This window comes from Asparagus officinalis, chromosome 4 (assembly GCF_001876935.1).
Source record: "Asparagus officinalis chromosome 4, Aspof.V1, whole genome shotgun sequence".
In the NCBI taxonomy this organism is placed as follows: Eukaryota; Viridiplantae; Streptophyta; class Magnoliopsida; order Asparagales; family Asparagaceae; genus Asparagus; species Asparagus officinalis.
The window spans coordinates 22,118,745-22,143,756 of NC_033797.1; the positions used below are offsets into that span (position 1 = coordinate 22,118,745).

The 25,012-nt window shown below is 34.9% G+C and overlaps 3 protein-coding genes across 3 annotated transcripts; 2 read left to right on the forward strand and 1 right to left on the reverse strand.

Moving 5' to 3' along the window:
- LOC109838337 lies at positions 2,200 to 5,494 on the forward strand. Its single transcript, XM_020406788.1, has 6 exons — positions 2,200 to 2,803; positions 2,890 to 3,093; positions 3,190 to 3,312; positions 3,568 to 3,605; positions 3,719 to 3,878; positions 5,183 to 5,494. The coding sequence occupies exons 1-6, from the start codon at positions 2,726 to 2,728 to the stop codon at positions 5,492 to 5,494; spliced, it is 915 nt and encodes a 304-aa protein (XP_020262377.1). The 5' UTR covers positions 2,200 to 2,725.
- Positions 5,628 to 7,406, forward strand: LOC109838338 (myosin-3-like). The gene has a single exon (XM_020406789.1). It carries the CDS (start codon positions 5,628 to 5,630, stop codon positions 7,404 to 7,406), a length of 1,779 nt encoding a protein of 592 aa, XP_020262378.1.
- On the reverse strand, positions 8,136 to 19,229 carry LOC109838339 (protein SHORTAGE IN CHIASMATA 1). Its single transcript, XM_020406790.1, has 11 exons — positions 18,909 to 19,229; positions 18,778 to 18,816; positions 18,646 to 18,714; positions 18,511 to 18,564; positions 18,413 to 18,451; positions 15,887 to 17,904; positions 14,277 to 14,475; positions 12,722 to 13,225; positions 10,352 to 11,995; positions 10,169 to 10,278; positions 8,136 to 8,882 (listed from the first exon to the last, which is right to left on the reverse strand). Exons 1-11 carry the CDS (start codon positions 19,167 to 19,169, stop codon positions 8,783 to 8,785), a joined length of 5,037 nt encoding a protein of 1,678 aa, XP_020262379.1. The 5' UTR covers positions 19,170 to 19,229; the 3' UTR covers positions 8,136 to 8,782.

Genomic DNA, 25,012 nt, shown 5'->3' on the forward strand with positions numbered 1-25,012 from the left:
TCGGATGAGGGGATGGGTTGAGGACCGGAGAATTTTTTTTGCGGAAGCGACCTTTTTTGCACGGGACTAGCAGTCCCGTGCAAAAAAGGGTTGATTTTGCTCATTTTATTATTACACGGTCGATTTTGCCTATTAAATTTTTAAAAAAGTCTATTTTCAAAATTTGTCCTTAATTAATTGATACCCATACAAATGAAAACCAAGCCATAACTACTAGAAACAATCCACTTGAACTAAGCGTTGTACTAAAGCCGCCAAAACAGTCAAGGGTTTTTACTTGTCCTATTATTCTTTAATTCCCCATAGCCGTTACAGTTGGGCCCAGTTTCATTTTTATATGGGAAGTGCGAGTCAAAAGTGCACCTTTATTTGTGGACCCACAAGTGACACTTGGAGAAATAATAATTCAATAAATGAATTATCAGGGGGAAAAAAAGTATAAGATGAGCTGTTACTGGGACCTAATACGTGCATTTTTATACTAAATTCAATGTCATCTTAGAAAATGCAAAGGTTGTGGGTTCTTTTTTTAACGGCAGAAGACAAATTGCTTTCTTATTGCTGAGGAGTCATCTTCATCGTAATAACGTGTTACTAGACCGACACAAGAAGAATATATATTATATTATAATGCAGTTGAAAAACACAAGTGAGGCATGTCAATTATTTTGTTCAAATTTTGTTGGTGACAAGAGGTATTTATACGAAGTTAAACTTTGAGAACATACGTACTAGGGCATACAGGTTGGCGATGTTTTGTAACTGAGATTTTGCAATTGTACGTGTTTATTTAATGGATTCTCTATGGAAGAGAGCTTCCTTGCAGGTAGTATTTGTTCATCTGGATGCACCAAAACTTTGAAATATATTTTGCTCTCTATAAGCATTGGACCAAAGATGCTGTTTCTATTTTGAAGAGAAAGTATGATTCCTCAATTATTTAAGTAAGTGCTAATTGTAAGTAGACTCCTTGCAATATCGGCCAGTTGCGAATAGACCTCATTAAGTTCTAAATAGACTTCATGTAGTATCCTCAACTATTTTCTCATGTATGAATAGATCTGCTTGGTTAAACCTTTTTTCTTAAAATTTCTTTTAAGAGTAAAAAAAAAAGAGCACCTAGAGGTCTATTTGCACCAATAGAGCTACAAGATTCTATCCGTTTCTACAATTTTTTTTGACTTTCTTAAGATTGAAAAAAGATTCCCTTAGGGGGTCTATCTGCACAATTAGAACTACAGAGAGACTATCCGCAACTTGGCAATACTAAAGAGGGTCTATCTGCAATTATCCCTTCAATAAAATCCTTGTAGTTGATAATGAAGCCTACTCAAATGTGAAAGGACTAACTGTGAGAAGTTATAAAGCAACTAATTAATTAAAAAAGGTCCCAAAAGCAAATCAACACAAATGCCTATGCTGTAAAATAAACCAATGTTCTAAAATAAGGGATCCTGCTCACTGGGCTTGGGGAAGCAGAATGCATGTGATTGTGGAAGCATGAGTTGAGGGGGACCAAGGGCTCAACACGTGGGAAAAAAAAAAAAACCAAACCTCATCATTTTTAGCCAAAAAACTTTCTTGTTCTTTACGAGTTCGGGCTGAAGCTTTCTCAGTACCGACACTGGCGATGCAAACGGAAAAGCCTTCTGTTTCATTATTTTGTTGCATGTACAAGTTTCGTTTGGTATGCAGAAAATTATAACGAAAATGCAGTTGTAGTTTAACTACAATTATTTGTTTTGCACTAACCATAGTAGCAAAAAAATTCACTTTTTACCGGGGAAAATAAAAACAAGTGACCAAATTGACTGCAAATCTTTTTTCAAACAATGATTCAGTTTAGCAATTGCATTGACAGTGAAGACCAATATCGTAACCAGAGAAACAATTAGAAATTAAGTTATTATTCTTGAATCTTTAATATTTCAAAATTAGTCCCTTAATTCGTTAAAATTTTTAAAAGAACTAATTAAAATTGCCCGTAACAATTACAATGATTTTAGAGACTAATCTTGAAACAACCTATAAGAATTGGGGAACCTAATGGCAATATCATTGATTTAAGGGACTAATTTCAAAATATTCAAGCTTAAGGGACTAATATCTAAAAAAAATGTAATGAAAGCCTCAACGATGACTCCAAATTAGGATCTGGAAATAATAAAAGAAGAAACAAAGAATTGTAGTGTACTTGATCAATGACTACAACCACAGAGCACAGGGAACCGAATCCCACATGCGCAAGGGCCAGAGGCCACGTTGGGTTTTTTTTTTACTCAGCAGGACCGAGTACATCAATCCCTTTTAAAATTCAAAAGACAACAGGTACTCCCGAGCTCATCCAAACGAACCCCTATTCACTTCTCTCCCCTTTCAACGACCCCTTCGCTGCTGTGAGCATCAAGCAACCCACCAGCTGAGATTTTAATATCAATCTCTCTCTCTCACCAGCAGACCCCACCTCTCACCATCTCTCTCCATAATCTAAAGCTTAGCTTCAATTTTGTACTTAAATTATTGCAGAGAAGCTTCTTAAATTTTCAGCTGACCATTATTTTTACCCCCCTAAAGATTAAAAATAAAGGACTCTGGCTCCTGCACTACAGGGAGAGGGAGGGGGGAACGCAGGAAGCGAGTGACCTCAGATCTGCTAGCTTTGTTCTCCTCCTCCTCCCCCATCTCTCTGTTTCTATATGTACCAATCTAAACCAAAGCTTGAAAGATGTTCAGGGCAGCAAGATGGAGGAGCGAGAAGAACAAGATCAAAGCTATGTTCAAATTGCAGTTCAAAGCAACCCAGGTAACCGTTTAACTCTAAGCAGATAGATGAATCTCACAATGCTGACATTTTGGGGAATAAGGAATTTGTTACCTCGTGTTCTTCAGGTGCCTGGAAAAGGATGGGAAGCAGTGATGGTAACTTTGGTCCCCGTGGATATCGGAAAGCCTAGCTTGAGATCAGAGAAGATCGCAGTTGTTAATGGAGAGTGTCGATGGTTGAATCCAATGTATGAAACGGTGAAGCTCACCCAGGATCAGAAAACTGGGAAGATCAGTGATAAAGTTTACCAGTTCATTGTTTCTGCAACTGTACGTGTGAAGGGATCAATGCGCAAAATTTGTGATTTGATCTTGTGTTCTTGTTTCAGAGATTGATGATGATGACCTCGTTCATGTTTCCTGCAGGGACAGGCGAAAACAGGGGTATTAGGAGAAATCAATGTTAATTTGGCAGAGTATGCTGAGGTGTACAAACCTACCTCAGTTTCTCTCCCTCTGCAAGATTCAAATAATGGAGCCATCCTGCATGTGAGCATTCTTTCTTTTTTGAATTTATGGCATTGAAATCCCATGTGTTGTGTGTTAATGTGTTTTCCTAGAAATCACAGTTTTCTCACCTGCTCTCCATCCCTCAATGCATATAGTAAATGCCGATATTATTATCATATTACAACATGATACAACATAATGTTATAAAAGTAATTGCCAGTAATTTCATGTGATCGGTGACTTCGCATGTAATTTTATTAATTCGTTTCCTGATTATTTGATTTCAACTGGCAGGTAACCATACAGAGGGTACAGAATGATGCCCAAGGAAGGTAAAATTTCAATTCTATATCTCAGAAAAAAGAAACAAGCATTGCTACTTATCTTGTAATCTGATTTCTTCTTAGTAGCTTGGTAAGTTCTAATTGACTCTTTCGATCTTCAGAGAAGCTGTAGAAAATGGAGAAACCCCAAAAGAAGGTAATGAAAACAAAGGCAACTTTGCAAAATCACCGAGAATTACACTGAAGAGCCAGTTAAGCAATCCAGAGAATGAAGAAGGTGGCAAAGCTGATACTGGTACAAATGATATAAATGCAGCTGAAGTAAGAACAGTTACCTTTTAGATGACATATCTCATGGAATCTTTGTTTAGCATTTCTACTAGCATATAATCACTTGGCTAAACGGTGTAAATATGATCACACATATACAAAAATCTGATAAATGGATTTATCATTCAAAATAAAAATATGTTACCGAATTTCAATAAAAAAAATAGAACCATCTTTATGATCTACTTACATTAGGGATTAGAGTACTCAAGTGCTGATTTTCTGAAAATTGGACCTTCATATTATACTATCTGCTTCCCGCATTGGATCCTTGTATAAGAGCTACCAATTCTTAATTTGTTCTACATGACAATACAACCTAGTTCTGAAAGGATTCTCCAACATTCTACAAATTAAACTCAAATACTTCATATCATTCCTTTTTCTCTAAATGAAATCCATCAAATTACTAGTTCTCTGGGAGGTTACTGAACATGTATAAGAAACAACAGCTACAAATTTCTGCAGCAGAAACAGGCTCAACATAACATCCAACTAAATTCAATCACATGACTTGCTGGTGTCCTGATGACTTCTTTTTAGGAATAAACCATCTTAGAAAGTCATCTCATCTTATTTTCAATTGAAGCTACTTTAACTTCTTACATCGCCCCATTCTTTATTATCCGTTGCACTCATATTGTGGACATGTTTTTAACTTCTCCACATTTTAATCAACAGTGCTTGCCAGGTTATTAGACAACGTCTTATTAAATTTCTCCTTTAACTTCATAAGTTACCTCTCAAGTTTAACCCACCCGCTTTTGCTTCACTGATTTCCTTGGAAATATTATACTCAAGAACCATAATGACTGGTGATGTGTCCTTAACACTTCTCCAGGTTTTATTATGACAGCTCATCACTCCAACAACCCCTCCCCCATAAAAGAAGAAAACACCCCACACAGACACAGACATCCCTGCAAGAATGTGCACATACGCACACACACACACACAAAATGAATGGTGTCTAAAATGTATATTAACAAACTCATAATTTGCCAATGAGGCGCAATTTGTTAATTGTATTATCCTCTCTTAAATAAACAAGCAATCCTAAGTTTTCTCGTACTGTTGCAACAGAAAACGACAAAAGAAACCGTAAATAGAGCTATTTGTGTATGTTTGCTTGAATGCCAAACTGATAGATCCTACATGTCGCTCATTGTGATAGCGAGGACAATAAACAATTTACAATTAAGGAGTATATGCTTGATTAAGAAAATTCTCCAACCGGGGAGGTTGATAACTCACACGCAATGACTAATTGAAATGTGCATTCAATCATTTGGCAGGAAGGATCCTTTATAAATAGCAAGGCACTGGTTAAGTTCCATTCCAGCAGAAATATGCCTAGCCATGGCGATTCAAGTGGCGACCTTGGAAAATCTAGTAGCTTTGATGGTGTATCAGCATCAGGTTCAGAGAGCAGTTCAGGACAATATACACCAAAAGAGAATGGAATCAAGAAATGCACTGTCCATCAGGAAAATGCGAGCGTGCTATCACCCCTCAGCAACAGTGATACCCCTCAAAATACTGATTGGTCTGTGAGCATAGAACTGGATAGAAGCATTGCTGGATCTACAAATAGTTCAGGAGCTTGAGAAGCAAAAATGTGATTTTGATGATTTGGCAAGGCAATTAGAAGTATCAGAGCTGGAGCTGCAGACACTTAGAAAGCAGGTTATGAAGGAAAGCAGGCGAGGACAAGATCTTTCAAGGGAATTAAGTAGCGTAATGGAGGAGAGAGACACACTTAGAAAAGAATACGACAAACTTAAGGCCTCCAATAAAAGAGCAGACGATGATGAGAATGCTTCAGCTATTTTGCAGTTTGGGACTAAAAACCCATGGTCCATGCTACAAGAAATGAAAGAAGAATTAGATCATGAGAAAAATTTGAACGCTAATCTTAGGTTACAATTGCAGAAGACACAAGAATCAAACTCTGAGTTGATATTTGCTGTCAGAGATCTTGAGGAACTGCTGGACCAAAAAAAGAGCGAAATATGCTATAATCAGGATTCCCAAGGAACAGAATGCCAAAAGCAATTGTCACATTTGAGAAATTCGGAAGATAAGCAAGAATTACTTGAGACAACTTCAGACAATGAGGAAGAACAATGTGAATTGGATATACTAGTTAAGGAACATGATAATATCAAAGTAGCATATTCACAAGAGCAAAGAATTTTAGACCTGACCAGTGAACTAGAATTGTATAAAAAAGATCGTGAGGACCTAGAAATGCAACTGGAACAGCTTGCACTGGATTATGAGATTCTGAAACAAGAAAACCATGATATCTCTTCAAGACTGGAGCAAATCCAGCTACGAGAACAGCTAAGAATGCAGTATGAGTGTTCAGCACATTTATCCATCATCAATGATCTTGAATCCCATGTTGAGAATCTGGAAAAAGAACTTGAGAAACAATCTGAGGAATATGAAGCTAATCTAGCAAATCTGGTAAGGGGCAAAGTTGAGGAAGAGCAAAGGGCCATACAGGCAGAGGAAGAACTGAGAAAGACGAGGTGGAAAAATGCCAACACTGTTGAGCAGCTTCAGGGAGAATTTAAAAGGCTTTCTTCTCAAATATCGACCACATTTTGTGCAAATGAAGATTTGGTAATGAAGACGCTAGATGAATCTAGAGCATTACGTATGGAGAAATGCCATATGGAGGCATTGTTAGAGGAAAAAAATGAGGAACTTTCATCATTGCAGCTCCAACACCGAGTAAACTGTCAACAGCTGCTTAGCCTTGTAGATTTCAAAACAAAAGAAGTAGATAGACTAGTATTAGAACTTAAAGATAAAAGGGAGGAGCTTGATAAGCAAAAGCAATCTGAGGAAGCAACGCAAAAGGCCACCAGAGAAGAAATGTCTATTCTTAAAGCAGAGATGGAACAGCTCTCAAGAGAGAAACATTATCTTTCTGAACAAATAGACCAGAAGGAAAAGCAGGTAGCTGAGGTGACAAAACTAAGGACATCCACTAAAGAAGTTGAACTGCAGTTACAAGAAAGAAACTTGGAGAGGGATGTGCTTGAGAAAGAACTTTCTCTGCTAAGGGAGGAAGCAGCAAACTTATTGGAGGAGTTAAATGCTTTGAGGCATTTGAAGGATGAACAAGAAGTCACAATGAAGGCCTTAAACTTGAAGGTACAAACCCTAATGACACAAAATACTGATTTAAAGATTGGCTTCTCTGATGATGAGTTAGAAAAAGAGAACCTGAGGGAGCTAATCTTTCTACTAAGAGGAGATCTTAGTAAGGAAGTTGACGTAATTGCAACTATAGAGAAAAGGTTCAAGGGAAAAAATGTAAGAGGAATGGTCGCAGAAGGAACCCCAATGATATACAAGAGTAGAGGCTCTTTCCAAGCAGCTCATCGCTCCTTACACGAGAATTCTGAACCTTTTGATGTAAGCTTCTCCTCCTCCCAGATTAGACATGTTCAACTCTTTATTTTTCTTCAGGTTTTAGATACTGGTGCTTTAACAAAGCCATGACTCTGCATGCATATATGTGCAAAGACACAACAAAAGATATGCATCACGCATGCATACACAACATTGAGAGTGCGGAGGGTGTATTATAAGATATTATAATATCATGATCCCGTTTTACATGCTGGAAAGCATATATAAGATATTTTGAATGCTTTTAACCACATATCTATAAGAAATGAATCTCCTATATGCATGCTTTTAACCACATATTTTAACAGCGTATCTACATGCTATGACTGTTCATTTTACACGTTCAGAAGTCATAGCATAGAACCTGTCCAAATATTTCCTTTGCTGATCTCTAAGAATTTCATACACTGGAAAGTAATATTGATGAAGTGAATTTCCGTAGGATGGACCATTGTAGCACAGGGTGGACTCGAGCTTGAATTCATTCAAGGTCTCTATGGGCTGCATAAGAAATGTGCATCCTCCCCCCCCCAACAAAACATGCTTGCACACAAATGCACATAGTACAATCCTAATATCCAACTATGGATTGACAAAACACCCCCACGGCCCCCCCCATACGCCTGCAGAAGACACATGCCACAAACTTACAGAAGAAACATAAACGCAGCACATTCCCATACAGACACCTAACACCCCCGAGCCCCCCCCCCCCAAAAAAAAAAAAAAAAAAAAAAAAAAAAAGGCCTTCGCCTTCAGTTTAATTGTTTGTATCTGGTTGCAAAGTTAATTGCAGGTTATGAAAGAGAACAACTAAACTTGAACAATTCATTGATGTAAAGCGTTAAACACAAAGCAAGAGGTGGGCTATGCAGTAAATTAAATAATATGCTAACGTCATTAAAACAATTTGGGCTAGTGTCTTAACTGGCCTGCATTAGTTACATCTATACTATAAAGGCAAAAATGAAATTGAAGAATGCCTTGATGAGCAATAACAATGACGTGGCTAAACAACAAAACTGATAACTATAGATCCTATGTACTAACATCATTAAATAATTCAAACAATTGCAAGGGCATCAACTGGCGACTGAAAAATTTTGTTTATTTCCTTAAAAGTATTTTAACCTGTGAGTTTGTTTTAACAGTTCTCCTGTGTCATTTATGCGTAATTTTCAAGACAATTTGGATAAAGATGATTACATATAAATGTGATATATGTAGGAGAAGAGGTAGCAGAAAGCACTCTTAAAATTTAATATGGGATAATAGTCAATAAAATTTTGAAAAACTATCAACCACTGAAGATCCGCAATCCTATACATGGATGGAAGAAAGAAGATCCAGAGAAATTCTTATGGAATGTTTTCTTTGTACATCAGTATTTTCTTTCAAGTGAAGGATAGTTTTAGTACAATCTTTCTATTAATATTTTACACAGTTAAAGACCTACCAAACAATTGTCAAACTTGGAAGTACTCAAAAATATTATCTTGAAACGCCACCCATATCTGCTTCAAAGATGTATTGACACGTGCATGTACACACACATTCTTCCAACTCCTGCACATTCTCTATAAGCGGTAGGTTAATTTTCTGAGACAGGCTAGAGATATACAAGAAGAAACAAGATATAATCATGAATTTGGTTAGTACATAACAGAGGTTCTACTTTCTGTCAATCACTTTTGCAATCAACACCACTGGAATTTACGATTTCATTTGTTGCTAAATGTTTAGCCATTTCTAACCTATATAATCCAGGAGGACATTGATACCAAGAGCTTTGGGGATGAAAACAGAAATATTCTAGACATCAATGTGAGTCAATTTCTGGAGAAAATTATACAAGATGAAGATTTCGTGGATCATTCACATGATACCACTGATGAAAGACTCAGAAGGTAATGCGTTATTAACTTTTAACCATCCAAAATCTTAGCTGACATAAGAGAGATGATGTTGGTACTTATTCCAATGTTTTTGGTTATCAAATTAAGTCCCTAGATTGTTTACTATTCTCATTGAATGTCAAAACATCTGCAGAAATCTTGATGCCAATACAAAAGCAGAAGTAGAGACGTTGGCTTCATGCCCCTACGATCAAAATAAACTAGCTGAGGTACTATCCCAAATGGAAGAATTGAAAGAACAAAATGAATCAATGGAGGCAGAACTGAAAGAAATGCAACAAAGATATTCGGAGATGAGCTTAAAGTTTGCAGAAGTGGAAGGTGAAAGACAACAACTTGTAATAAGGATCCGCACTCTTAAAAATGCTATGAAGAACTAGCTTTTTCTATGTCAGCACATCTCAGAAGGGGATTTTGTATAGGCAAGCAATTGGGTGTACCAGACGGCAGACAGGACTTGCACAATTAGTATTAGCTGCCAGAAAAGAAATATGACATATACATCCAAAATCAATTTTTTTACTTTCTTCTTTCATCTGGGTGATATATTTTTCCTTCTGTTAAATGAGTGCATTACGGTCATTTCATTTTGATGAAGTGGATATGAGAAACCTACATTTTCATTTTCAAAAATTTGAGATAAATGTATAGCCATGTTTCTTTTTTACAAGTAAAAACCTGTTTCTCCCAGCCGAATGCCTGGACAATAAGCTTCCATTAGCACCTGATACAAGATTTTGGTATCAAACAATAACAAATGCCCTGTAAGTAAGTTATTTGTCAGAGAAGATTGTGAGGTATGGTGGCCGATGCTTATACATGTCCTCTGGATCAGTTTCTCCAATTGATTTTTTTATTGGTTTTCAGGACTTTTTTTTGGGTTGGGGTGTTTCTTACATTAGGACAACACCAGTAATGTCAGGAAAACAAACCTACATTACATCTCTGCTTCTTTTTCTCAAAATAAAACTTGAGCCAGGGCTGTATCTGTTTCTCCAGACCAGCTTGCTTTGTTTTTCATTCCCAGACCTTCTGAACGAAAGATTCTGCAGTGTTAACGTAAATGAGATTCTCCTCACATTAAAGAAACTATAAAATTTTCAAATAACAGACATCTACCTGTCTTGCTCTCTTGTCAACTGGGGTCCATGTTGGCGGAATAATGGAGTCAGTCTCTTTCTTTTCCTCAGAGAGAGAATTATCCTGTACTCTTCCCCCTTTTCTCCATTTCCTGATGCTTTCTGGTGCTTGGCTACTTCCTTTGTACTTAAAACTCTCAATTATGGATGGGCTCCGTTTCTTATAAGATTTCCCAGTACTTCTAGAGCTTCCTGGACAAGTGAGACAGGTGTTGCAAGTAAGTGTTTGCTGACACACTTCTCTCTTGTCCTTGGCACTTTGAAGAAATTCTGTAGTTCGCTGCAACCCATGCTGCATTCTCGATGACTGAATTGCCTTTGAGTGTGGTTTTCCAACAAAAAGTGGTGATTTTTCTTCACTTAATAATCCAAGAGCATTCCTTTTGCATTTGGGATTCTCTCTTGAATACTCCCGCTGGCGTTTCATAGGAGAGTCGTTTTTGCTAGAGTATGAAAATTTGTGCCTAGTTTTTTTCCCATCTAATATCTGAGCCCTATCCTTTACAGAAATCCAACTATCTCTGTCAGACTCAATCTCTTTAGATGTTGGGAAAGTCCGGCGTAGCACATGGTTAAATGCTAGCCTGCTGTCATGCAGATTCCTCAAGACTTCTGGTTCGCTTGCTGGTTCTGGTTCCCCAAATAAAGTTATACTGCTCAGGATTGAAGGATAATTCTCATCCAGGAAATTGGAGTTGTTATCTATGAATTCACTGCCAAAATTTCCCTTGGGATTCCCGCAACCGACAGTATTATAACTCTCAGGATTACTTACCCTTGAATTGTACGCTTGCTTTTTAGCAAAAACTTCACCAAGCCCATCCAAGTATGTGGAGCTATGATCAATGACCTCAGGAGTGAAATTTTCCTTTTCATGCCTGTAACTAACTGTTCCATCAATATCAGAATTATTTATTCTTGAAGTATCCGTTACTCCCATTTTGGGTAAAACTCCATCGGTTGCAAATAACTGGTTGCTCTTAGTTTTCTTCAAATCCTGTAGATGGAAGAAATCTCTCAATTGATATGGCTGAGATGCTCGCGGCAACTCTTGCATTCTTTCCTTTGTTGGATTTAGTGGCTCAACATGAACGAAGTCATCCACAGGCATATATAGGTTGTTGGAACTCACTACACTTTTCTGCCTTTTTCTCCCTGATTGAAGTTTTGCACTAGTAATATCTGAATCTATGGAGGAACACTCTGTCATTACAGATTTAGACTCCCCCATCTCACCATATCTGCACAGAGCATCAAAAAGATGCATACTTTCACCAGGTACATGATACTTCCCAATAGCCTGAATTCTGCGCTTTTGTGACCATTCCAGAAACTCTATAAGCATGCCTCCAGAGTTAATAATCGCATGTGCTGAGAGTGGATTTATAGAAGGAAACTTTGTAAGAAATGATTCACCAATAGTTTCCGATTCAGGCATTGTTGGAAAAATGCCTCTATCTAACTTGCTGGCATTCCCAATGCAGCCCAGAATTATTTCTTCAGTTGACTCGGGTGTATATGAGCAAAATAGCTGCAAGTTCAAATCAAGGGTAGCTGCTGCAGCATAAAGTGCATCAGACGATTCCATTACAGCTGATAGAAAGCAGGTTTCTCCCTCGAAGATCTGGGGGAAAAAATTTATCCATACAAAGAGAGGTTACAGGTGGCACTCTGTATGTGTGCGTGTGTGTGTTTGTATATACTATATACGTATGTATATGTATATGCATGCATGTATGTATGTATGAAATCAAAAGACACAAAATCCTGCTCTTTTATGTGGATTTACTGAGAAAGGTGTCGCCATTTAGCTCAACAGTTTACCTTATCATGGGAACAAATTGAAAAGTTTAAAGTTAAAAAAAAATTGTAGTAGTCAAGCAGTTTACTACTATTCATTAGAAAACTGTTACAATAACGAGACTTGTGGAAGTCATGATGTTTATACATTCAGTTTTCAAGAGTGTTATGATTCACGATGAGGTGCTGAAAGCAATTCAGATACTCTTATTGATGTTTTTTTTAATAGTTTATTTGCATCAGCTTCCGAAGATATTATAATTAACAATGAGGATTCTATAGCAAGATCGAACCCCTTATCAATTACTCTTCGATTAAGTTTAAGCACTATAATAAAAAGATTATAATACATTCTGCAAGATATTTGAGGGCAGCTACTCTTGCTAATTATACTAAATTCTACAGTAATGAAAGAAGGGAAATTTAATTCTAAAATTTAGAACATTTCAGCCACTATCACAAATAGAATTGAAGAGGTTCATTTGTTCAATTTAAGGACAATATCAAGAGGAGAAATCAAAATTTAAAGAAAGTCAGAAAGTATTGTTACCAGTATGCAGCCACTGAAAGAAAAACTGAGCGACATCAGAATGTTGGTTGCAATTGTCTCCATGAACATGGGTATAGATTGTGTTGATGTCATGTTGTCCCCCAGGTTTCTAGTTTCATACCAAACCAGACAGACAGCAGCACTGAAGATAAGGTCCAAAGGAAGATTAATCTCTCGTTCTACAACTTGTACACCATCTTTTTCTAGCGCCAGGATCTTTTGGTACGAACTTCTTCGAGATATCAGCATTTTTTTCTCAAAATTTTGAGTATTGACAACAATGACTACATCAGGCGAGGAAGGTTCGTTTGGATTTATTTTCTTCGAGTTTAGTGAATGTGACGTGCTCATAGAACAGTTAGTTTCATGGGAGGCATCTGTATGATTTTCAGCTTCAGAAGAAAAGCAGCTACTCTTCCCGATAGGAACAAAACTTAGTAATTCTTCAATCTGTTCCTTGTTCAAGATCCCTTGCAGACTTGGAATAGATTGTGAGGCTCCTTCCTGATAATTAAAAGGGGAAGGAAGCGATATCTAAGAAAAGTGGTGAAGATTAAACAGCTTAAAAATACCTAATACGTTTAACCTTGCATATTGAGTATTAATGATAATGCACAATGTAACAAGGACTAATCAAACAAAGTAAATTGAAGTTAAATGATTACAATTTTCTAAATGTCACCAACAGAGCCAATCATTGTAGTTAGTTCGCTAGGAAGACCAGTTGTGGTCTTTCAGAATGAGAAAACAATTAACTGACAAATTTATCTGTATATCTCAGTTGCAACTTGTAGACCAATGATATGAACACAAAAGTGAACATCAGCACTTTCAATGTCACATTATTTTTTCTGCTCTTTATTGTTCACTTTTAATGTAGTTTATCTGAAAAAGGATAAGCTTGATGTTTTATCACATTGAGAACTGTCTAATTTAAACAGGCATTACTACAACTCAAGCAGTATGTTGAACTGTAAGCAATAATCATGCTGGCTTTCACAGCCTGGACCGTGAAAACTGAAAAGATATTCACAAGCATATTCTTCATGAATTGCTGACGCAGCATTTGATTCTAATGACATACATGCACGCACTTGCGCATACACTTGTTTCAGAGTTTAAAGAAACATTGATTCATTTGTCCGAACTTATGTCTAACGTTTTAAACCGATTAGAAGACCTGGTAGAAACTCTTAATGAATATATTATGGAGATCTATAATAATTATATTAGGAATAATATATTAGGAATATGTGGCTGAGAGATATTAGGGATGTAATTGAGAGAATAAAGGAATATGCTAAGAATATGTTTAGCATATTCCCAATAATATGTAACACATGTTTATTTGCTCTTAGTATAAATATAAGAGATCAATAGAGTTCTAGATAGAGTCTCTGGTTTCCCACAGAATTAATATCAACAGAAACTAAAGCATACTATGTATAGGAGTACTCCTAGATTAACTACAAAGCGGCATAACCAAACATTACAGCTACTTTAAGGCCGCTTTTAATTAACCCAGGAACAACTGTGCAACAAGAAATAGAATTACCACAGCCAGATGATGGGGCACATCAAAACCTTCCCAAAATGCTTTGTGCATATTATTATTTTCCACACGAACTTTGAGGAAGTGAATTTGAGGAGCATGTAACTTCGGAGTGATAGAGGATACTGTAGATGATATATATGAACCTCCATATTCCAAGATAATGCTGAACTTGTCAAAGGGGAATGAATCCGTGACATTCCTAGTGAACATAAAATTAAGACATGTAAGCATTTATTCATGAAAGTGTAGCTCACTGCACAATTTAAGCTTTTGCAAAATATATATCAAGTAGAATGAAAATAAAAGAGTATGAAAGGATAGCAAGCATGAATAAGATACAATCTTATTAATTACAACTTTTACATCTTTGAAACAGACCATCAAGAGAGGTACAGTCCTGCATAAAATATTATATCATATATCATGGGTTAGGCTGCATACATTATTATGTGAAATTCTCTGATAAGATCATGCATGAGTTCTTTCATGAGTAAATTAAAAAAAAATGAAAAAGATATAATAAAAAAGCACACTACAGAATCTAATTATGAATTGATTATACTATAATAACAAGGAACTAGAAAGGAAACTTGCATGTATTTTTTCGTCAGAGTTAACAACATTACCTCAAATAAGGAATCATTCTCTTTGAGTAAATTATGTATAGTATACAGTAGTTGATTGGTATGTAAATTCCCTGGGATTAACATGTCTCATACTTTTGTGGTGTAATTTGATCTCTATAACACAAAGAGAACTACATTATACTGAAGCATACTTAGAAATATATAATATTTTGGTAGTAATTAATATTTCCCATTTCCACAAATACCTATACTAGTATTAAAATGATGTGGACTTAATCCACAGTCATCTTACTAGATGCAAAAAGGACGTCACATGAAACTAATGTTATTATAAGTGAGGGGTTTCTGCATATATACCCCTCATATCTACCATATATTCAAATTTAACCCCCAAATCTTGGTATTTGCAAAATTACACTCCAATTCTCTCACATTGAATTTTTCTACTTCTCTCACTTTACAGTATTAGTTTTAAACAGAAAATATTGCAAACCTGTAGGAAGTTATTCAAAAAATTTGTCATTCCCCTATTTAGCAACCAATATTGCTAAGTTGGAGGCAGGAAAACACAATGTAAGAGATGTGGAGGGTAATTTTGCAAATACCAATATTTGGAGTGTAAACTTGCAAATATAGAAGATTTGAGGGGTATATTTGTAAAACACCTTTTATGCAAAAGATAAAGAAGACACTTTCTACTCGTACCAATGCATCGTTTAGTAGTTTTTCCCTTGTATTTAAGGTTGTCTTCACTTAAATATTTAGCCCGCACACCTTCTAATGCTCAACTTCAAGATATATATCGACCAAAGTGTTCAAAATAACTTTGAATGCAACAAGTTTGAAATATACATAATAGGAAAAATGAAGAGTTTATTAAACAATGGAAATGCTCTTGTGACCTTAGCAGAAAAAGTGCAGTTCTCATATTTCAAGTTTGGGAACTACTTTTGCAAAGAAACTGGTTTCTTGCAGGAAAAAACACAAACTTTATAAGACCTGAGTATAGCCTTCGGAACTTACTCATGAGAAATCAGCAGGCAGTCTGAGTGTAGTAGAACTTCCAGTATGTGGTTCGTAAATCTGATGAAGTCCGCTGTATCAAGTTGATTAGTGAATTTATAGGCCTGGGTTACTTCATGAAGCTTTACCTTCATACTAGTTAGCTTCTGATTCAGTGGTAACCAAAACAATCTTTCAGCTATGATGAGTATTTTACTATTTTGAGATGTGTTGAATTTTAGAATGCCTTCAATGAGAGAGAGTGATGAATGTGATTCAATTAGATGTCTGTCAGATTTCTGGCGTGCATCTTCAATCAAGGACTCCAAGGGTCTCAATTTTATTGCCAAACTGTCTGTCTTGTCAAATTGCTTATGTATAAGTGAGCACTGTGTCAAATTGCTTATGTATAAGTGAGCAGTGTGAATGCCAAACAAACACAGCAAAAATGCCAACTGCTTAATTGCATACAATGCAAGTAATCCTGTGAAAGTTTCATCTGTACAGCCTGAAGTGAATTGCCTCCTACTTTTCTCAGTAATAAGCTCCAGCAGCTTTTCCTTTGATAAACCTATAAATTTAAGATCGTCCTCTGGTGCCAAAAGAGTATTGCTTCTTAAATCTGTTCCATAGTTCAAAATGGCTAGATAGCTCTTCTGGATATTATCAATAAGGCCTAAAGTGTGATCTGATAGGCTGACATGATGAACCTCGATATTCCACTGCTCCAAATGTACATCAGGAAGAGAAGATGGTTGAGATGGTTCTTTCAAGGAAGCAGTAGGAGGGGTAACTTTACTGCTGCCTTCCTTCAGTGGTTCACCACTACAGCTCTTCCTAAAAGTTCCTCTTCGTGCACCCAAGAAAAAGTCGAGATCATTTGATTGTGACATAGACTCAAATAAAGAAGCAACCTTTTCTGAATTTCCTGTTGGCAACTTCTTTACATTCAGGTTATTGCTAACACCATCTTTTAGAACCTGACTGTCAGCAGCTTTCACATATGCATCATTAGCCTGAGGGATAATCCCATGAAGCTCGGTAATTATTTCCTTGCGTTCGAAGATTCTTAACCTTTCTGGAGAACCATCTATAAAGTCTAAGTTGAAATAGAACACATCTTCATTACTGGACTGCAGCTCAGAGTCCATAGAAGAGAAACTTACCTCGTACAGCATGCATATGTAAGTTGAACAGATCTCACGAGTGCATATCCCTTCAGTCACTGGATGCCAGTCTAAGTATAAGTCATCTGTTGCAGTGGATGCATGTGGCTTTAGAACATGTAAAACATTCTCAAAAATTCTGCTGTGCAATTTCATATCTTTATTATCAGAAAAAAGAGGGACTGGCAATGACTTGAATGTATCATCTACCAATGCTAGCTCAGAACTGACCATCGCTTCATAAAAGCTCCCAACAGAATCTATGTCATATTTGAACATTTCGTCAGAGATATCAGGCAACTCAGTTGCTTGTGAACCACTAAACTGGTCGAACATATGAACAGAAGAAATATCAAGGATCTGTACTTCCTGAAAAAAAACTGGGCATGGCATATAAGAGCAATCTCCAGCCAATGCCATAGGATAGATAGTTGAATTCTCCTCGAGAACCATATTACCATTGAGGTCTATGACGTTCATCTCTAAAACAGAGTTGAGGCATACAGGTTCATCCTTGAGGCATGTTTCAGATGAAGCATTCATTGAAAAATGATCCAAAATATCGATATTACTGGATTCCAGAAATTCCTTTACATTAATTACCAATTCATCACTATGTACACCATGCTGGGGTTCTATATGAGGAAGTAGAGCACTGAAAGCCTCTTCAATGGATGGAGCTCTTTCATGACCATAACCTATCTCATTGACTTCAAATTCAGGCACAATGACAGTGCGTTTTGGTGTTTTTTTAGGTGCTGCACTGTCATCATCCATAGCCAAGCAATCAGGAATAACTTCCACTGAACATATTGATTTTACAACCTCGTAAGGATATGTGACAGTCACTCCCATATCAATCTCAACAGTGTCCTATAAAGAAAAGGATTATGACGTAAAAGAACATACAACAAAGGCTTAAAAAGAGGTGAATCTACTGTTAATCGAGCTATTCACAAATAATAATGATGGTGATGATGATGATGATAAACATGAGAACTATCACTGTCGTGTAGTTTAAGCAAACTATTCTTTTCAATATATTTTAGCTCAAAAGATTCATACAAGTAACTGTGGTCACATTATCAGCAACATTAGACTGACATTCAATTAGAGACAATACAATATTTGTTAATAAGGCAGTCCACTTCCACCCTCTCGCCAGCAATGACCCAACCACTCCATTAGCCACATTGGTTCAATGCACTTTAGACTACCAGCTAAACTACAAATTAACCAAATTCAAGCCTAAATTTTCCCAAAGAGAATTTATATAGATATTTCTCCTCAATTTAAACCAAGAAAATAACAAGGTTTTAAAAATGTCAAGTATCTAATTAATTTCAGTGAGGTAAAAAATAAAAATAAAAATAAAACTTACCGAAGGTATCTTAACACAAGGAACTTCGAAGCGTATTATCTAGTGTGTGTTCACTGTGTGAAAAGAACACAAATCAACTAAATGCAAACTCCTCTTACCAATGGAAACTCCTCTATTATTTCAAACTGGAGTTTCTTCATCCGTTCGTTCCCCTATCACCAAAATAAAAGTATTAAAAAAGGAAATCTCGACAAAAATATTCTAACAAAGTAAAACTAAAGCCTGAAATTTACCTCTGGAACTCTGATTTCGGGTGAATAGGATCTAAACTCCTCTTCATGAAGAGACTCCAGCAGTCTCTGCTGCAGATTAACACCAGATTAAAATATATACCAAACGAACTTGTGAAACCACAAATTAACTACCTCTCTAGCTCCAGATCCGATATTCCCCAAATTTTCCTCCTGTTCAAACGATGAAACGAAAAAAAAACCAGTGAAAAATCACACTACTGATCACAAAATACCACAAAAACGCACAGAAATCGACGACTCACCTCCGTCGCGATCTCATGGGGGATGAACTGAGGAACGACATCTGCTAGGAAATCGGAGAGTGCGGAGGCGAAAGGGAACCGATCGACCTCCGAACTGAGGTCGGATTTGAGATCGGAGAAGGGAAAATCGAGCTCGAGCTGAGGATCGGGAGGCGAGAGAGGAGGAGGAGGAGAGAGACTGAGGATATTGAAGCTTTTTAGGGTTTCGAATTGGGATTGAGCGGAGAAGAAGTAGTCGGTGTTAAGGAATCGAGATCGCATCGTTCGTCGATTTCGGAAGGAGAGAAAGCGGCAGAGAGAGTGAGGATTTGAAGTGGGGAGACGGAGAGGCGTTTTTATATTTCCTTAGGGCTAATGCTAACTTGCGCTTGGGAAAGGAGAACGTGCAGGCTTGGTGGGAGTGTTTTGGCGGGAGATGTATTTTTTTTTCCCAATAAATAATGTATAAACGAAATTAGTAATAGCGATGATTTTACTAACACCTAAAGAACACTCCATAAAAGAGGTCTACTATAGTATAAAGTTATAATCCCCAATGACTAGTATTACTAATTTTGTTTATTAGAGTAACTCTGATTTCAAATTCTATTTAGATATAAATTTAAAATAGAACAAATACTTGTGATTGTGTCCGAATTTAGCCTATAAAAATGGCGTTCAATCCTTAAAACTACATTAGAATATAAAACTTTAACTCTCAAAGTTCAACATGACTTTATAGTTTTGATACATTAATTGGAGGAAACTTAACAAGGTCTAAATTGATCTTTGCATCAAATGACGTGGTATTGCTAGCTTGATACTAATTCATGAATTTTTGGGTATTTTTATCATTGTTAACGATTGTAGAGTATTAGTCGGATTACCAAAAATTGAAGGCCGTAAAATACCTTTCTGAGTTGTACGAGAAATTATAGCAAACTAAGAACCAGCTACACTAATTCTACGTGGTTTTGTCGCTCAGAATTGGTCTCAGATAATTCTTTGTTAACGAGGAGTTGAAATCTCCAGCCTTTAGCTATTTGAAATATTTTTTATCAAGAAAAATTGCAGCAATTCGAAATGAGTAGCAGAAGCTTCACGGTTTCGGAGATAGGAGAACAATTTTCGGGCGTATTAATTTCTAGATATGACGTTTTCCACCACAGAATGTCAAAGGATCTTCCATTGATCATCAGATAATTTTGCAAAATTTAATTGTTATCAACATTCTTGCTCAATTGTGTAGTCACCAATCATAATGGAGTAGACTCGTTCTCATTATGAGAATCTTAGCCAATGCCTATAAGTGACTAACTTCAAGCATAATTGTATCCATCCTCTTCATCAAATAGTTGGTAGCTTCGTGAATGTCAATGGCTCTGTTATTCAGATTCTGGGTTTTTTTTTTTCCCTCTGCTCTTACTCTTTTATTCTTCATGCAAAATGCTCTTGCTGGCTCGCGATACAGTACGTATTTTGATCTAAATTTGGATCTTTTCCAGTGTCAAAAAGCAATTCGATCAGGTTTATATAAGTGTTTTGCGTCCACGAAAAATGAATATGGGTGTGTTTGAATATCATACTACTTATAAGTGATGTGAACTTGTGCTTCTTTTTCCTAATACATGCAATTGATACTAGATATTATGCTAATAAGAAAGTCATTCGCAATCACTACAGGCGGCCTAGATTGGTAGGATGTATAAATATGGCTCCCATTGTCTTGGGTTTGATTCTCAGAGTTTCATTATTAAACAAAACGAAAGAAAGAAAGAAAAAATTTGGCAACCCCACATATCCGATAAGTAAGGCTCCGTTTGGATACAATTGTGTTTTACTTATTTTCATGGTGTTTTTGCCAAAAACAAAACACCATGCGTTTGGAAACCATGATATTTTTGAGCTAAATCATCCTCAAACCAAAAACACAACACTTATTTCAAAACACCTTTTAGGTGTTTTAAGTTTGGTGTTTTGATTTTGAGTTTGAGAAGGTGTTAATATAATATCTAGTATAATATATTAAATATAATTAATATAGAATTATTATCAACATACTTATTATATTATACTATACTATGCTATATTATATTTAATTTAATATACTAGTAATATTTATTAAATAATATAAAAATATAATAAATAAATATCTTATATAATAATATAATAACATATTAAATACCAATATTTAATATGTTAATAATCTATTATATAATAAATAAATAATAATAAAATATAAATAAACTAATAAAAAGTTATTGATAATAAATAATAATATAATAATAATATAATAACATACCTATACAATAGTATAATTGCTATAATATTATTAACTTTTTAATAAATAAATTGTAATAAATTAATAATTAAAAAATATTATACAATAGTAACATATTTATTAATAACATAACAATAAAATAATATTATTATAATAACATATCGTATAGTAAATGTAATATAATATATAAAATATTAATATATTATGTAATAAATAATATAATTTATTATAAAGTAAAATAATTTTTAATCATAAAATAATTTATTGCTAACAAATGTTAATGTAAAAATAATATATTCATAATATAATAATATTTATTTATATCATAAATACTAATATATTATTAAATTACTATTAATAAACTCTAACATATTAAAACTATAATATATTATGTAAATATTAAATATTTATAATATATTGATTTATTAATAACATACTAGTATTCTAATAATATTGACATTATTAATAATATTATATTATATGAATAATAGTATAATATTTTATTATATTAATAATAGTATAATATTATATTAATAATTAAATAACATTATTATAAAAATATTAATATAATATACAATTATAAAAATTTGATATACCAAACTAATTAAATATATAATTATTTGAAAATAATATGTAACAAGTACAATATAATAATAATTATAGTATAATATAACTCATTAAAGTACAATATACTGTTATAATACATTATACAATATTATATTGCATTGTATTTAATACTTGTAATACTATAATAATGTAAACTAAATATTATAACATTTTATTTACAATATATTTTATTATAATTAATATAAATGTAAAAATAATATATTCATAATATAATAATATTTATTTATATCATAAATACTAATATATTATTAAATTACTATTAATAAACTCTAACATATTAAAAACAATATTATATTATATAATACTAAAATATTTATAATATATTAATTTATTAATAACATATTAGTAATAACATAATAATAATATTATTAATAATATTATATTATATGAATAATAATGTTATATTATANTATATTTTATTATAATTAATATATAATATATTAATAATATGTTTAATACTAATCTATCTACCCTTTAAAAGAGCCAGTTCCTGAAAAACTTTCCCATCCCCAAAATAACATTCAACCATCTTAAATATACCCAATTTCTCCCTTAAAATCGTTTCATAAAATTCGTCATCAGCATCGGGAATTTCCACCTCCGTTACGCATTCCTCTCCGCCGAAGCCGAAGAGATCATTGATTACCCTTCTCCGAAGAAGCCGAAGCGTTACAGGAATTTGCAAAGATGAGGATTATTCATCGGTTGCTCTTCTCCGTCGAAGCCGAAGTGTTATAGAAATTTGCACAGATTACTATTTCTTCAGAATTTCCGTATTCATCGCCAAATATTTCTGCATTTGGGCATTCAGTAAGGTATTTCTTCTTCGTCTTCACTCCTTTATACAAAACCCTAACTCCTTCTTCGTCTTCACTCCTTTATACAAAACCCTAACTCTACCTATCCCCTTTTAGTTCTTCAGTCCTCTCATTTTCTTCTAAATTTGCTTTATACAAAACCCTAACTCTACCTATCCCCTTTTAGTTCTTCAGTCCTCTCATTTTCTTCTAAATTTGCCCTAATTTTTGATTTCCTACAGTTTCAAGCAACAAGGGTTTAAATATTCCAACAGCAGCTGGATCGACATTAGAAAGTAAGTTGAGTTGAGTTGAGTTCTTTAAATTTTCAGTTTTTGATTTTGTTTGTGATTTCTTTCCTAAATTAGTTCTGTTTTCAAGTTATAACTTATTTTGTATCTTATATGTGTTTAGGAATTGATTTCTTGATATGGTGTTGGATATGAAAGCTCTGAAGGTGGGGAAATATGGGGTTATTTTTTTTAATTTTGAGGTTTTGAGTGGTCAATTGCTGAGTCTGGTAGAGAATTCTCATGGTAGAAGTAGCTGCTAAAGGGGCAATTCCATTTTGAGGTTTGAGCGGGAAATGAGAGAGATTAGCCCATGAGATGGTAAGTAATCACAGACTGAGTTCTGAAAAGATGGTTTAAGTGTGTTGATATAGACATCTGTATTTACAGTTCATTCTCTTCTCGATGTTGTTACTTTTGGATGATGTCAGTATTGTAGGAGGTATGCTTTTATTAATAATCAGATGTAGTGTATTTAGGGAGACTCATGTTTCATGACTCCCTTTTAGCGACTATCTGTTGGAGATGCAGTAGGGCATTCAGCATATGATGATAGAGATAAATACACTTAGTTAGATTGAAAAATGATGGGTAGGATAATCATGCATTTATTGTTATTGGACATCTTTAGTACTTTTAATGGGAAAGTCTTTAGCTTTACCAGACACTCATATAAGTAGTCAGTGATTATAAAGGATGGTTTGCGAGGTGGTAATAGATGTTGTTGCTACCCAAACCCATGCATTTATTATTATACTTGAGATGTTGATGTCGTTTCCGTAGTGCATAAGATATGAACGCCGGAGCATAGTCAATTATGATGATGGAAGTTGGGAGCTTATTGATTTACCTCAGTGATAATGGAAGTGCCAGAGCTTGGCTACGAGGAAGCTGGACTCACCACTTTAGAACTTGGTATGATCTGTGTGCATGTTTAAGTTGGATTATTGCATAATACACAATGTGTGGAGATGCTGAATTCTTATAATTCACTTTATCTACCTACCTGCATAGTATCATAGTTTATCTGCTTCAAATAGATTAGGGGCCCTCGGTGTAACAATTACAGAAGGTTAGGTCTAAACATGTAGGCTGCCTTAAATGAAGGCATCTGAAAAACATTTTCTTATGTATTTGGATGTATGCTAATCTTGCAATCATTATGGAAGTGTAATGCATCACATGCTTCGTATGCTGCTTTGACTGGTTGATATTTCAGAGGAAGGAAGGTTCATTGGGAATTAAGGATTCTATCAGAACACCCTATAGAAATAAGTGATCTATACCAACCATGGATGGTTAAAGTGTTAGTTTGGGAATTACAACTCCTCTATCTATGGTGTAGATCACCACAATTCTATAAGGGTGCTGATAGGATCCCTACTACTGATATTTAAGCATGAAAATGAAAAAATTAATTACAAGCTCAGGCCGGAAAATTTGTACATTTATATATGCGGTTAAAGTTGCTTTTATTTCTAAATCTTGCAGCAAGTATTACCAGTTAACAATGAGATATTAATTTTCCTTTCTTTTCATAAAATTACCCAATGTGTGTGCATGCAATTGCACGTACACCTGTGCATGTGACCTGGGTCAATGGTATCAACATTTGCATGATTGTGAACATGTGTGCACTTGCTTTCATTATGAATGTCAATGGTATCAACCATTTTCCTCATATACTTAGATTTGGACATTTAATTAAATCAAGATAAATGTTGGGGTTGCTTGCTATTGGGTAGTTAACAATGAGATATTCATCTTGCTGTCTTTTCATAAAATTACCCAATGTGTGTGCATGCAATTGCACATACACCTTTGCTTGTGAACTGGGTCAATGGTATCAACATGTGCATGATTGTGAACATGTGTGCACTTGCTTTCATTATGAATGTCTTATGGACTGGCTCATACACAGGATGATAATCATCATATTAAACATTTACCATGATCTACATGTTATGAACAACACATTTCTGAGACACATATCTATCTCAAATGGCTAAAACATGAATCTGACAATCTATTCCTTTACTAATCTGTGCAAGTTAATGGTTATAGATGTAAGCTTTTAGGTTAAGATGTACAAGTCATATTGAACAATTAGAACGATTATTTCTGTAACTG

Excerpts from the sequence above, each read along its gene's own strand:
- LOC109838337 (XM_020406788.1), top strand. The coding sequence starts at position 2,726 with ATGTTCAGGGCAGCAAGATGGAGGAGCGAGAAGAACAAGATCAAAGCT. Across the intron at positions 3,094-3,189 it reads AGTTCATTGTTTCTGCAACT|GGACAGGCGAAAACAGGGGT; the intron begins GTACGTGTGAAG and ends TGTTTCCTGCAG. Across the intron at positions 3,606-3,718 it reads CAGAATGATGCCCAAGGAAG|AGAAGCTGTAGAAAATGGAG; the intron begins GTAAAATTTCAA and ends TTCGATCTTCAG.
- LOC109838338 (XM_020406789.1), top strand. The coding sequence starts at position 5,628 with ATGGAGGAGAGAGACACACTTAGAAAAGAATACGACAAACTTAAGGCC.
- LOC109838339 (XM_020406790.1), bottom strand. The coding sequence starts at position 19,169 with ATGCGATCTCGATTCCTTAACACCGACTACTTCTTCTCCGCTCAATCC. Across the intron at positions 17,905-18,412 it reads CTTGTGTTAAGATACCTTCG|GACACTGTTGAGATTGATAT; the intron begins GTAAGTTTTATT and ends TTTTCTTTATAG. Across the intron at positions 10,279-10,351 it reads TTGACAAGAGAGCAAGACAG|AATCTTTCGTTCAGAAGGTC; the intron begins GTAGATGTCTGT and ends TTAACACTGCAG.